The 14008-nt window shown below is 35.3% G+C and overlaps 1 protein-coding gene across 2 annotated transcripts; it reads right to left on the bottom strand.

The window, feature by feature from the left end:
• Positions 1 to 52: 52 nt before the first annotated feature.
• On the bottom strand, positions 53 to 13344 carry LOC143457839 (uncharacterized). Of its 2 annotated transcripts, XM_076955271.1 has the most exons (10): positions 13157 to 13344; positions 12173 to 12298; positions 4358 to 4491; positions 4144 to 4189; positions 3645 to 3716; positions 2271 to 2341; positions 1994 to 2069; positions 1517 to 1579; positions 1348 to 1417; positions 53 to 756 (listed from the first exon to the last, which is right to left on the bottom strand). In XM_076955271.1, the coding sequence occupies exons 1-10, from the start codon at positions 13268 to 13270 to the stop codon at positions 674 to 676; spliced, it is 855 nt and encodes a 284-aa protein (XP_076811386.1). In that variant the 5' UTR covers positions 13271 to 13344; the 3' UTR covers positions 53 to 673. The 2 variants fall into 2 exon arrangements, with proteins under 2 accessions (XP_076811386.1, XP_076811395.1); XM_076955280.1 differs by lacking the exons at positions 12173 to 12298; positions 13157 to 13344 and adding an exon at positions 9248 to 9418.
• Between the last annotated feature and the right edge of the window lie 664 nt (positions 13345 to 14008).

The following is a 14008-nucleotide window of genomic DNA, read 5'->3' as shown; positions in this document are numbered from 1 at the left end:
TCCTGAGATTTCGGAGCGACCACCAACTTTTTACCAACACCAACAAACTAGATCTGGTTGAAACTTGTATTTTAATACTGGTAAGCCATTCTGAATCTAGTCCGCTTCTTAAAACATGAACTACTATAAATTGCTTAAGCTAAATCTTTTTCATCCAACAAAATACTCTGTTGAGATACAGAGGCAAAGTATCTGTATTTACAAATATTGATATACCTATATAAGAATAGTGCACCTAGCGTGTACAAGCGCAATATCACACTGGGTATAAGAGAACGTATTATGCAAAGGCTATCTTTGATAAAAATTATGCTACGAAATTGTTATCATAATATTTATATGGTTGTGTAAGCAACACAAAACTGCTCAGACGAAACGCAATAGACACATCAAGCATAAAAACAAATGGTTCAGAAGCTAATGATCAACACTTGAGCCAATACAGAAGAAATAAGACAAGTTTAATTTTACACTGACTAATGCTACTCATAAGAGGCAAAAAAGATATGGGCTTGATTAGTGTACAAAACTAGACGACATTTATGAAACTTTGTGATGTAGCATATTTATCTCAAATGAGAAAATTTCAATTTTACCAGAATGTAACAATTCAAGTCCTGCATTGATTCACCGCCTAGAATTTCAACAAAGATGGTGTGCATGGGGGTGTTGTTCAAATCTCTCCTAGTTCTTTTAGGGTCTCATCTAATTCATTTTTGATATGGTCTCTCTCTTGTTCAACTTTGTAAAGGTCATCTAAATCATGGAAATGTGTCATTCAAAAGGTTACGAAAATAGAGTATCATTGCACAAAAACATACATAAAAAGATCTTTAAAATACTTCACTACACATGTTCTGTAACCTATTTAAATAATTAATGGCATCTTTATTTCTACCAGATAACTGTAACTACTGTACGATGTAAAACAAGGCCTCTAATTGATATCAAAGCATTAGAACATTGAAGATAGATTTTTAAAGAAAGGAAGAAGAGAGTGAAGTAACATGTTACATGCATTTAAAAGTTAAAATAGTACTTGGAATAACATTACCACAAGGAACAGGCGCATGCAAATTACAAGCAATTTTGATGGTTCTGGACAAACTGTTTATGCTTGAGTTTCAACGCAAAGAGCTCATCTGAAGCATTTCCAGCAAGTAAAGAAAGGAAAATATAGAAAATTTAGATATTAAATAATGTAGCTCATTGCAATCTTAACAAAGGAGTCAATTAGGGCAGCCCAAAGAACTTATTTCTACATTTACAAAAGCAATGGAATAGACATGTAAAATTTACAATAAATTCATGATAATTGCCCTGAGCACAGAATGTACAAAGGCTTACCTTCAAGTTTGTCATTTTGTGTATTTAATCTTTTAACTTCTTGCTCAGCATTATCCCGTGCTAATTGAGCCTGCATGTGAAACAACAATATAAACATGCAGGCACAGCAAGAGGTTACAACTGATTTTATCATTTAGCATCACTGCATACAGAATATGCAAAAACATACTTCATCCAATGTACGTTGTAGTTGTTCAATTCTATCATCCTGTAGTGCTTCTTTGTCTCCAAACTAAAATGCAGATACTTTAGTAAAAAATAATTGCATAAAAAGTCACTAAATAGAAGAGAGGGTATAAGACCTCAACTTGTAATTCCTCATGTTGCTTGATACAATTTAATGCCATATGAAGACAGGCAGATGTGTCTTTATTTTTGCTAAGAAAGAAAAGGTAAGAGAGATGAGAATGAAACAAAGTAAAGAATACTGTCATTTAGAAGAAACTTTCTTATTACGGAAAGTAGAAAAATCTAAAAACCAAGAAACTGAATGATTTACAGAAAAACATACATAAAAAAGATAACTAAAACAATATTCAGTATAAGCTGCAACCAAAACTTGAACTCCAATTAGAGTAAACCAACTGATATATTAGTGTGTAATGCAACGGATCTAAAATGTAAGCAAACATGTTTAATTGCACACCGAGCATTCCTTGGCTTCATACGATTTCACTAAACTGTGCAGTTCTTTGTTTTCTTCTGAGAGGTTTTTATTGGTCCTGTGATAAGAGCAGTTGATAATGCGTGCCATGCAAATTGAAATACTAGCAATGCATATACTTCCGACATGAATACATTGTGTTTTACAACCAGACGTAAACAGTGACTAGTTTTCAATGACAGTTTTACATTAGTTTGATGTCTATGACTCACATTACTCCCACAAAACTAAGCACTATATTGTCGGCCAATATACTTACAATTCAAGCTCTTCTGCTTTTGACTCGTATTTATCTACATCGGCCTCGACCATGTGCAACTTACGAGCAACCTAAATTATCATAAATAGACATATCAACTAATACACTCAATACATTGCATAACCTACACTTTTCTTGAAGGGTTGAGCAATTTTAGCAGAGATAATTTCACTGATAGTTTAAACTAATAATCAGAGGTTTAACACCACTAGTTATGGACCAAATCAACAAGAGTTGAAACTAAACTAATATCGTGAATTGTACAGTACAAGTTGCTTGCGATTTTTAAGTGTGCTATGTTATGTAGCTCCTTTTTCTGATTCACTCATATTGTTACTTTGAGAGATAATTCGCAGGAAGCAATACTAAAGAATAACAATAAAATATATATAAAGTATCCTTATATTAACTTATACTTATTCCCATGTCTTAATATTTGAACAACATTATATTGTTTCCAGAGATGGGCACGAGAATGCTCCTTTTTTAGGAGCGTGAGCAACGCTCTTTTTTTAAATTGGCTCATTTTTTGCACAAACACTATGAAAGCACAAAATAGAAAGAAATTTCATAAAAAAATTAAGTTAAATTAAAAATCTTAATTGTTTTGACTGCTATGAGACTAACTTAAGGAAATTAACAAGTAACCAGCTGACATGACGGTGGTTCAGTTGTTTCATGACACATTACGCTTCGTTTTTAGCAGATAGCGATAAGTTGGCATGTGGTAAAAATTGGTTCTTAGTACTGACATGTAGTAGGTGTGATTAGTATTAACTTAAATGTTAAATGCATATTGTGCAACAAATATGGTTATCACAACATGCTATAGGGCTTATACCTTTGAATTGCTAAAATGAGTGGGAGAGGAAAAAAGAACGCGCTGTTTTTCTCAGCGAGGAGCTTGAGCAACTCTTTTCTTTTCAGCGGGGAGTGAAGGAGACGCTCTTTTAAAGAGTGGTTTCCCAGCTATTATTGTGTCATAATCTTGGCACCACTTTGAGAAAGTTTAACTGACAAACTATGACGATCTGTAGGAATCTTTATTCTAACAGTGAAAATGACATGCTCATAACAGGTGATTACATCACAGCACAATCCAGGCTCAAGGTCAAAGTGCAACCAGTATGCAAAACGAGTGACAATTGCACATGATGTCCATTGCCCAATAACTTACGCCTGGGTAATTTCAGCTTTTTTTTCAGTTCTTTCCACATACGCCTCCAACTTCACTAATCGCCTTGCTATCTATATTGCCATTGTTTACCAAAACTTTGCCAACAACTTACAACAAGCCATTTAAATTTAACTATGAACGCCAGGTGTTTTGATATTAGTTACAAAAAATACTCATACATTTAAAACATATTCTACCTCATCGTATTTTCGCTCAGCGTCCTCGGCAATTGATCTTGCTTCTTTCAAGTCTTCCGACTGGTTTTCCAACTAGATGTAAGAAGAAAAAACATTAATTACAGCATTATAAAAATTCCTAATACGCATTGTTTCATGAGAATTCAAAGCTGCTGTAAACTTGCCTCAAACCTCATATTTTGAAAAGTTTGCTGAGTACACAACATTGGACTACCTTTGAACTGCAGTAAAATGGTGAAATCTACATCTCAAATCTGCATTGAATACACTATTCATCATGCCATTTTAATTCAAACAGTCTTTAAATGCTATGTGCTGATAATAATACAAAAAGCCACTTAATCTGCGAGAATATCCTGCAATCACTTCAATCTTAAACAATCTTCTTCCTATAAGTTATTAAGGTTAACAGTTAACCAAAGAATTACACCTCTCATAAACTAATTTAAAATAAATTTATTTTATAAACTAACAAAAAAAATTAATAAACCAAACTCACCTTGTCACTCGCATTTTGTTCACTATCTGCAAGAGACTTTAGTTGTCTGCAGAAAAAAATAAAAATAACGAAATATAAACTGTTCTTCTAATCCAATCAATGTGGTGAAGTAGGCATTAACATACAAATACTGTACATCACATTAGCAAAAACCTTTAAAAATCTTATGACAGTTGATTTATTAAAACATTGTAAATAAAGCAAACTAGCACACCGTTCAAATTCATCCCTTTCAGTTACTGCACATGAAAGTTGTCCTTTTGTGTCTTTAAGATTATCTTCCGCCTTATCTAAATCCGACTCCACCATCTGGAGTTTATGCCTCAGACTTCTGTTTTCTTCCTCAGCCTAAAACGTAATGAAAAATGTCCAATAAGTAATAGCTTCAAAGTAGTGCAGCATAAACAATCAAAAATTTGTTTTATAATGAATTTGGTTGCAATTTTACCGATATGGACAATTTTCACTCAATAAAAAATGCATTGGGTTATAAAACAATCTGGGAAATTGATTTCACTCAAGCCTGCCACTAAATTGTATGAGTTCTGAAAAGAAAAATTGATAGACAAGCTTTACTGGAAAATCGTTGCGCTTCGTTTCGGAACCACCGGCCTATCGCGTTGTTATAAAACAAAGACCTAAAGCAAACAGGGCAATTCATCATTGAACACTCATAGATGAGTTGTAAATTACCAGCAAAGGATGCCACGGTGACCCTCTTAAAAAACCTCAATAAATGCATTTGGACATAGCTTACACGAAATTGGGCTAGCAGTAGCTATTTACTTGCCTATATAAATATCTAAGATGCTAACATAAAGTAATGCTTATAGCTCGCCAAATGTTTTTGAAGTTCCCTTCACTCAGTTATAGTACTATAATACTGCATTTTACTGTGATTACATACAGTCGAACGTTGTTAATAAGGACCACTTTGCTTCACTGAAATGCTTAGCGAGGTATCTGAATAATCAAAATCGGAAAAATATTAGGCTACGAATTAAGGACTATGCTAAATTAAGATGCAAAAAAGAATTGTTTACATTAAAGATCTAATTGTGCTTGTGCTCAAAACGAAGGGTTCAAGTAGAGAAATTAAAAAAATTGGTTAATATCTTCGCCTAAAACAGACGTTGAAGTGTGACATCTAATTATCTTACCCCTGTCGTAATTTAGATTAGCGAGTGTTTTTCTTATTGATTTGGCATATTCATAAAACTGCCTCATTGAAGTCGGACAGCAAGATTTCCAGATTGAACGGGTGAAATAAATGAGAAGGAAAATATTCCTAGCTGTGTAATATATAAAAGCACGAATCCCAGGTTTCGGATTTGAGGCCGGACTGTACTTAGTTTGCCATAGTAGACAAAATTTCTAATCTAAGGTTACAGCAAATACATCGGTTGAATGATGCATGAACTTCTGCTACTAACTTTTATTCTACTTTATTTTAAAACAAACTTCTTCTTGCCATGCATCATCACTTAAAATGGAATATACGTATTATATACAGTACAAAAAGTTTCAGTGCGTGCCGTTATGCCAAAATTTTCTGTCTCTGTACACTCGATTTCTCATGGAAAAGTGCTATACTTTCCAGACAGGCCTATAACACTAGACTTTGTGTATTCGTGATCATTAATTTTTTCATCATTGCTTGCAGGTTAACGAAAAAATGCCAATCATTATAGTAAGACAAAAACAATAATTCGCAAACAAACAACAAATAAGAAAAAGCAACAAAGTTAAGAACTTAAGCTATAGCAGTGTTTCTCAACCTTTTTAGCCCACGGACTATTTCCCATTAACAGAAGTATTCGTGGACTCAGGTAATAGGAATAATAAATAAGTTAGTTCAACACTAAAACAGTGAGATAAAAAAGCAGAAGCGGTTTGTTTATTGGGCACATATGCACTATAAATCTCAGTCAAAACCTTGAAAATTACGACCTTTGCTAAACTTATCTCAATGAGAACCTTGTCCCTGGACTTGCTTCACAAGTTTGTCGAAATCAGGAATTATGGTCGTCAATGCACACCTGATATCATTTTCCGGTTGAAGTTAGCTCCGGTACTTGGTTTTAAGCATAGTTAAGTTGAAAATCCAGCTTCACACAAGTATGTAGTCGGAAAAGGCAAAAGAGCTATTGCTGCTTGTTTGTAGAGGTCAGAAAGGTTAGGTTCCTTCGATAGAACATTCGCCCAAAATTGAAACAAAGAAACAATTTTGAACTTGTCTTTCCACATCTGTAAACTTAGCAGTTCAATCAACTGTTCAGCGAAGCAATTTGTTTCTGAATTAACCTCTAACGCTAACACCTCAAAAGTACTTCGTACCAATGTTCCCTCTAAGCTGCGCGCGTGCGCAAATGCGCACTGCTGACACGGTCTCCGCGCACAGAAAATCTGTGCTGCGCACAAGAAAAAAATCCAACCTGAATTAAAAATAAAATAAACGCATAATAATGGCCACAGTGCGCACGTGGCACGTCTGATGTTGCTCACAGTGGTCCAAGGGACCGCTCAGGGAGTTAGTGTGTTTGCTCAGACTCGTGAAAAATTAGAGGGAACGTTGCTTCGTACCCAGTTAAACATCTTCTTATAATCTGTGGGAAGGAATATATCGATCCAGCTCTGAAACAAATGTATTGAGGTGGTCAAGAAAGATTCGACGAATATCGCGCAAATTAATATTCTTCTCCTCAACAAATAAGTTCAACGCTGGAAAAGCAGCCATCTTCCCACTTTCTATTTGATGTATCCACAATTTTATTTCAGCTTTAAACGCATCAATGCTTTATGTTACAGTACATCTAAAATATTTTTGTCTTTTCCCTGCATAGAGCCATTCAATTGGTTCACATGGCTGAAAAAAATAGCTAAGAAAAGCAATTTGGCAATCCATTTGTCATCGCTAAAGAGATCAACAAATTCATGTTTCTGTTCTTTCAAAAAGGTGCTGATTTTATCTCGAAGGTTGGCCACTCTCTCCAGTACCTTTCCTAGCGATAACCAACGAATGTTTGATTGGAACAGAAGCCCATTGTATTCTGCCCCCATTTCTTCACATGATACACGAAATAAACAAGTGTGCAAGGGAAGAGATTTAATAAAATTGACAACAGAAACAACTTCTTTGAAAACTATGGCGAGGTCTTTTCGCCACCAATAATGCCTAAACTGGCTTATGCACAGACATTTGCAAGCACAACCTGGTGAAACGTGCGCAGGTGAAATTGCACTGCGAGAGAAGGAAAGAAACAAAAAAGCTCTGACACTTGGGAACTCCTTTTAAAAAAGAGAAAAAAGGAGGTGATTCGCGCGCCAGGAGTTGGAAGAAGCAGAAGAGAACGAAAGAATTAAGGAATTGGATTGCCACCACCGTAACAATAGAAATAAACAAGACTCTTAATCAGACTATTTTAAATTACCAACAAACGGATGTTGTAATTACCAAAATTATACAACACACCAAGGTATTTCTTGCGACCCCTACTTTTTGAGGCGAAGAGCCGTCGCGAAAATTATGACCTATGCCTAATTATATACGGTAAATTGATGGGCTTGCGGACTCACAAAAACCTTACGCGGACTCGGGGTTGAGAAACACTGAGCTATAGGGTCAGGTAGCCAGGTTATGAAAACCACTGTACTTAGCTGATTTAAACGCAAAACAACAAAATTTATAACATCACATACAGAATTTCATCTTGCATAACATACTTTTTAATTAAACTGCGTTATTTTGCCAAAAATGTTTCAGTAATTGTAACATTTTTGCAGCGGACTCAGTTTTTCTTCGAATGGAGCCAGTCTACGTAATTTCCACCAGTGTGTGAAAATAAATTTTTTCAGTTTGACACACTACTCGTGCTGGTTTTGCCATTTTTTGATTGATGGGTTTTTTAAACATAGACATTAGATGTTTTTAGTATTAAATTTCTGGACAGTTTTTCATTGGTAAATTCAGCCTTCTTCTGCAAAACTTTTTTTTTCAAGCATCACCGGAAAATGTCAGCTTAATTTTAACAAATTGTTTCAGTCTTGTAGTGGTTAAAGACTCTGTCTACGATAAGTAGCATACACGAAAATGATTGGCATTACAGAAAGTTCCGGGATACTTTAAACAAGCTAAACAAAAAACAATTTAAAACCAACGTTATGTGCAAGCTGAATAGACGAGCATGCTTTCTCTGCCTATACCCGTACCGACAACGAAGATTTAACCTGAATGGAAAATAATGACGTTATGACACGTGCGTATCGTCTCAATTATTTCTCAAAACTAAGGGAAATAATAGCAGGGAGGCAAATGTGCTTGTTAAATATATATTTCATTTTAATGTATATATGCCTACATGATTAATATCGATATATAAACATATTTCTAAACATATTATCTACCATCTACTTTTCCATAGACATCGAGTAACGTTAATTGGAACTGATAACAATGCATTTCACCACAGAATATCTTTTTCATAAACTGGTTCCGCCACAAAATCCAGACCCAAGCAGAGAAAAGTACTTAAAAAATAAACTTACAGAAAAGATAGCTCCGTGAAAATTCAAAGAAACATACAGGAATTAATGCATAAGTGTGCAAAAAAGGCTCTCTAACTGGATTCTTTTGTGAAAATTAAAGTTTTTGCGCCTGGATGGGTTAGCCTACTGGGCATTTTCATACACTGGCTACCCAACCCTACTTTGGCAAAACACAAGCTATTTAAGTCAATTCTGATAAAAAAAAGAATAAACAAAGGTTTTGAAGTAAATATCCTACCTACTATATATCTTAAATTTTATTTCTCGCAATTAAAAATTCGATTGCAGAGTTTGGCAGAAGGACACTCGAGATTTACTGGGCAAAACGGCATTGCAAACCAGGAGAAGAACAATCTCTCTAATAAACACTCCTTATTTCTCCGTTTTCTATTATAAAAGGCTAAACCTGGCCTACCACAAACGCTGGGTGTGCTTGAACCACGAGGTGCGATGTACACCGGCTGCTTTCTTGCACACCGACATTTAGCTTATGCACCTCTGAGATCTCGGTGAAACTGCCATACTTTGCAGCAGTCTGGTATCAGGATAACCTACTCACTTTTTCTTTTTCCTCTTGTTCTTCTTTCAGTTTAGCATTTAAATCCTCAATCACTTGCTCTTTGCATTCAAGATCTTCTTTCAAAGCAGCGACACGTTTTTTTATAGTTTCCATATTTTAAATCAATTTTACAACAAAAGCAACACTTATTTGGCCTAATTAAATAAGGTAAATGTCATCAGGATTTGAAATGGACCAGCAGGCCAGCCCAATTAGGTTATAGGCTTAAGTTATCTTTAAGTCGAGTATTCTAGAATCTCGGCCACTTTTATGCCCCTGTGTCTGCTTTCCTGTAAATTAGCAGTGCCTAGATTTTCAACGTTACCGAAAAACAAAATTTATTCTCTTTCGCTGTTCACTATTAAACTGTTCATAGCCTATACAAGTTTAACAAACTTCAAAACTTAGTCAAGCTTGGGCAAAGCTGTTGCTGAGCGATACAGCCCTAAATCAAAACCATAATTTCAAACGGTGTATGAAATCGCCTAGGAATCCAACTGGCTTATTTAATAAGATCAGTATGAATAGTTAACATCTTTGTCGACTAATAAGACCGCTAAACCAATAGCTCACTGCTCCAACAAATCAACTCCACTAACGGTAATGACGTAAAAAAGCACCGACAAATGAAGGCAATCAGGGCGTGCCGGCTGATCACGTGATGGACAATTTAAGCGGAACGAACAACTTTTTCCCTCAGTTCTCTCCCAGCAACATTTCGATTCAATGCTAGCACTATATCGCGACGCCTCAGGGAACACTTGTACTACATTCCTTTACACTTCCGTAATTGACAACAATTATTATAGTCTAAAGCAGTGCACAGAACTGGCTATAATTATCTTCTGGTAGCTAAGATTAGTGCGTTGCACATGCGTCAGTATAAAATGAAATTATAGCAAGCAACGTACTTTCACGAAATGTATTTGATGCTATACTTTTACTTCAGATTAAAAATTGTTTTGCGTCTATCGGTATCTTCTGATACAAATGCTGAAGTTTAAGTCTTCTAATTAACTTACAGTAATCAAAATAATAATAAAATTGTCAAAAACGAAGACATCAAACCTATGTAACTTAAACAAGGAAGCTATGTATAAACGCTATAATGTGACAGATACGTCAGAATTTACGCCATACCATTACTTTATGAAAGCGAATTGATCACTGGCAGAATACGTAGCTCGACATTGGTAAATAGGGAAAAGAGTCAAGAGTGAAAGGAGACGCAAGTTGACTACTGCTCATTTTCATATTAACAGTTACACTAAGCTTCAAGATAGGTTAGGTTTGGTAGAACATCGTTTTAAAAAAAAGTTCTAGCATTTACCGGTAGCAAAAATGTTTCAGTGTACAATTTTTGGTGATGAAATAAACATTAGTTTGAAATGGTATGCAGTCAAAAACACAAAGAAATCTTTTTGTCTTCGATGGTGCATTGAAGATACGGAAAAGCTTGAAGATATTTTTTCATTGCGTTTAACATCTTTGGAATATCTGTAAACGGATGTGTCAACAGCTTTGATCTCAATGCTGGTTTACGAGCAACCACAGGACTGCTTTATCACTTTCTGATGTTTATGCATATGAGTTAGCCTACTTCGCTATCAGTAGACCTGACCCTCTTTGTTTCCATGAACAAAATTTTGGAAAAACTTAATACTGAGTGATTTCAGACCAATTGCTAACTCAAAAATTGATACGACGTTAATGATGTCTAGATCGTATTTTATGTGAATGTAGGCTTACGTGGCTAACTAGCCTACTTTTTTAAATGAAATTCTTACTGTGTGACACATGTTTTTTGATTGATTCACTTTACCAGAAACTTGATGTCTCACGATAGGATAATTACTTTCACGCGATGGGCACTAATTTTACACGACACCGTATTGTTAATGGGTTACTGAACAAAGACGATGCGCTATTTGCAGAGCATAAAAATTATAGGTCAAGAAAGGAAAATCTTTTCTCATGGAACATTCCTGTGACCAGTATAGGAGTGTTGACTTCTGACGGCAAAGGATAAAAGCACCATACAAAAGACTTGTTCTACGTCATTATGGTTTATAACCATCTCATACATCGGTGATGTCAAATGCGCTAAATGCATAAAATTTATGATAGAGGAATGTAATCAAAAAACACAAATTAGGCAAAGTTAAGTTGTGTTTAATTAAAAAAATATCTTTCACATTCCCTCAATATTTGATGTAGCCCATAATACTAGCTTTTGTGGCTATGGCATGATTGAACGCCAAAGAAATATTGAACTCGTCTTACCAGTGTGAAATTTTAACTTTTAGTTATTTTGCCTGGCCATCACGTTTACCTCAGAAACAAGATAGGGTCACCTCCAGCGTAATTAACACACCCCCTTAAGTTTGAAAAACTTTATCGTTATTGCTAGATATAAGTTTATTAGCACTTTATTATAGTTATATGATCATGGAAGCTGATCCAACTGTCCAGTACTCTTGTCACCAATAGAAAAAAATGTGCAATGAAGCCTACTACTGTGCCCCCGAAAATTGTTATCCGTGACCGAATACAATAAATAAGACTACATTTAGTACTGTAATTGTAAACCTGCTTTTTAAATTGGTTTGTGGCATCAATATTGATTACAATAAAAAAAATTTCGAGTTTTTATTGGTTTTTTATTACGGAGTTGTGTAATTCCGGCGTTGGGATTAATATTGTGATAGAGAACTTTTCGTTCGCTTTAATGATTTCAATCAATGCAAATGAAGTTATTGCTATTTTCAAATATATTAAAACAATAATTGTGTTAACAATTGTTAAGTAACCAGTACGATTAACCTTACAGATAAGTTCAAACCCTCCGGTTAGATTCGTGTTGCGAACTAACTGGGAGATTGTAACGTACTCTAATACCCTGTATGAAAATCGGGGAAAGGTTACCATTTTCAGGTCGTCCTCGGCCTGGATCGCCTTTTTGGTAGCTTCCTCCGCTATTGTTGATTTCTGATCAATTTCTTCTTCGTTCATTTTGATTTGATTTTCTTTAGCGGACAGTTCATTGCGCAACTGCAAAATGGATCATAAACAAGTTTAAAGCATTACTGAAAATGCAGCCTGTCTATGCAAGTCTTTACGTTTTATGAACCGGAATTATATGCTTAACTTTCTTTGTTTCTAAGTAAGGTTTATGTTGTTAGCAGTGTGGATGAGAAAAGAGAAATAATTAAGGCTTTAAAAATTAGCACGGGCTATCATTTCGAAAGTAAACAATAAACGACGTTAATGTAGGCTACTTGTAGGCTTACTTGTGTTAATCGAAGTATAGGCCTACTGTATTTAATATAATTCAAAGGAATTCAGACGGACGAGTCTCTAACAGGGCTCAGAGGTATATGTTGTAATCTTAAACAAGCCCCACATTCACCACCTGTTAGCACTGACTTTTGTTATTTTAATGCACTTTGGCGAAAGTTTTCGTGCCTGTTGCCATCACGTAGAACTGCTTTCTTTTACCAACATTTCATGATATGATCACATCTTTTGCATAAGTGCCGGATACACGCCATTTCCATACGCAATATACAGGAAAACGTGAAATAAAAACCGTGATTTCAGTACGCTTTATAAGGAATTGACAAAGTACCTAAAATTGTACAAAAAGCCATTTTGCCGAAGTGTCTACAGTCTGACACGCACATAAGATCAATTGTCAAGTAATTGTGTAATCACGGCGTTACCATATGACGTAAACGTTTGGTAAAAACGAAATCAATAGCACTTTAAACGTCACAAAATGATTTTAGATTCGTTTCCTAGTACTGTATGAAGTATATTACGGCACTTCGGCTATTCCTGAATGGGCAATACACTGTTATTCCAACATCCCACGTTAAACTGTATTAGTAATACTTTTACAAAACGTACCTCGTCAATTTCCGTTTCTAAAACCTTCTTTTCGTCCGCCAACTGAGAAGCTTTATCAGTTTCCACTTCAATCTGTGCCTTCAGAGATATCATCTTGTTCTTGATTTGTTCCATTTTTTACGATTTATTGGATCTTATTGCTTAATTTTACAACTTGATTGAACCTAAAGGCTATAACAAGTAAGAATACTACTATTACTATGACAAGCAGGCTACCTGCGATAACATGGTGAGCTTTATCAGTCGTTTTTAAGTGGCCTGTACAATAAATTCAACATATTATGATGTTTAACAGCTTTTACTCAACCATACAAACTATTTTAAACAATTAATTTTATACAGCCGACCCTGCGAAGTCTAATAACACTAACCACAGCTAACACTACCCTTCCTTTTGTTTGGACTAATCTGTGTGTTCGTCCAAATTCCAAAATATTGGCAATGTTTCTAAGCTTTGACACCAGTCGCAATTAAAATGAAATGAGCGTATTTGAAAAACAACACACTTGCAAATTTGCCTATGGCGGAACGCAAACCATTTCTGAAATTTTGCATAATTATCTACTGCTAGCTTAATTTTTTTACGCCTATAACTGCTTTGTCAAACCTTTGCTTTTGCTGGTTTAAGAGTGGCTTTCTTCAAACGCTCCTCAATTTTAAGACACGACATAGGTTTTACTCGCAAGTGGCAATGCAAACAAAATCGCGCGTCATGAGGCAGAACGCGCAGACGAGTACTTAGGCGAAGCAGTCGTTTAAAACCTCACTTTGGCGTCAGATTCGGTATTTCGTGTTAACGTTTAGTAGAATAGGCAAAATTGCTAACGCAAAGCAATGGGTATTATGCAAAAC

This window comes from Clavelina lepadiformis, chromosome 1 (genome assembly GCF_947623445.1).
Source record: "Clavelina lepadiformis chromosome 1, kaClaLepa1.1, whole genome shotgun sequence".
NCBI classification, from domain to species: Eukaryota; Metazoa; Chordata; class Ascidiacea; order Aplousobranchia; family Clavelinidae; genus Clavelina; species Clavelina lepadiformis.
This window is presented reverse-complemented; position numbering and strand designations above follow the sequence as displayed.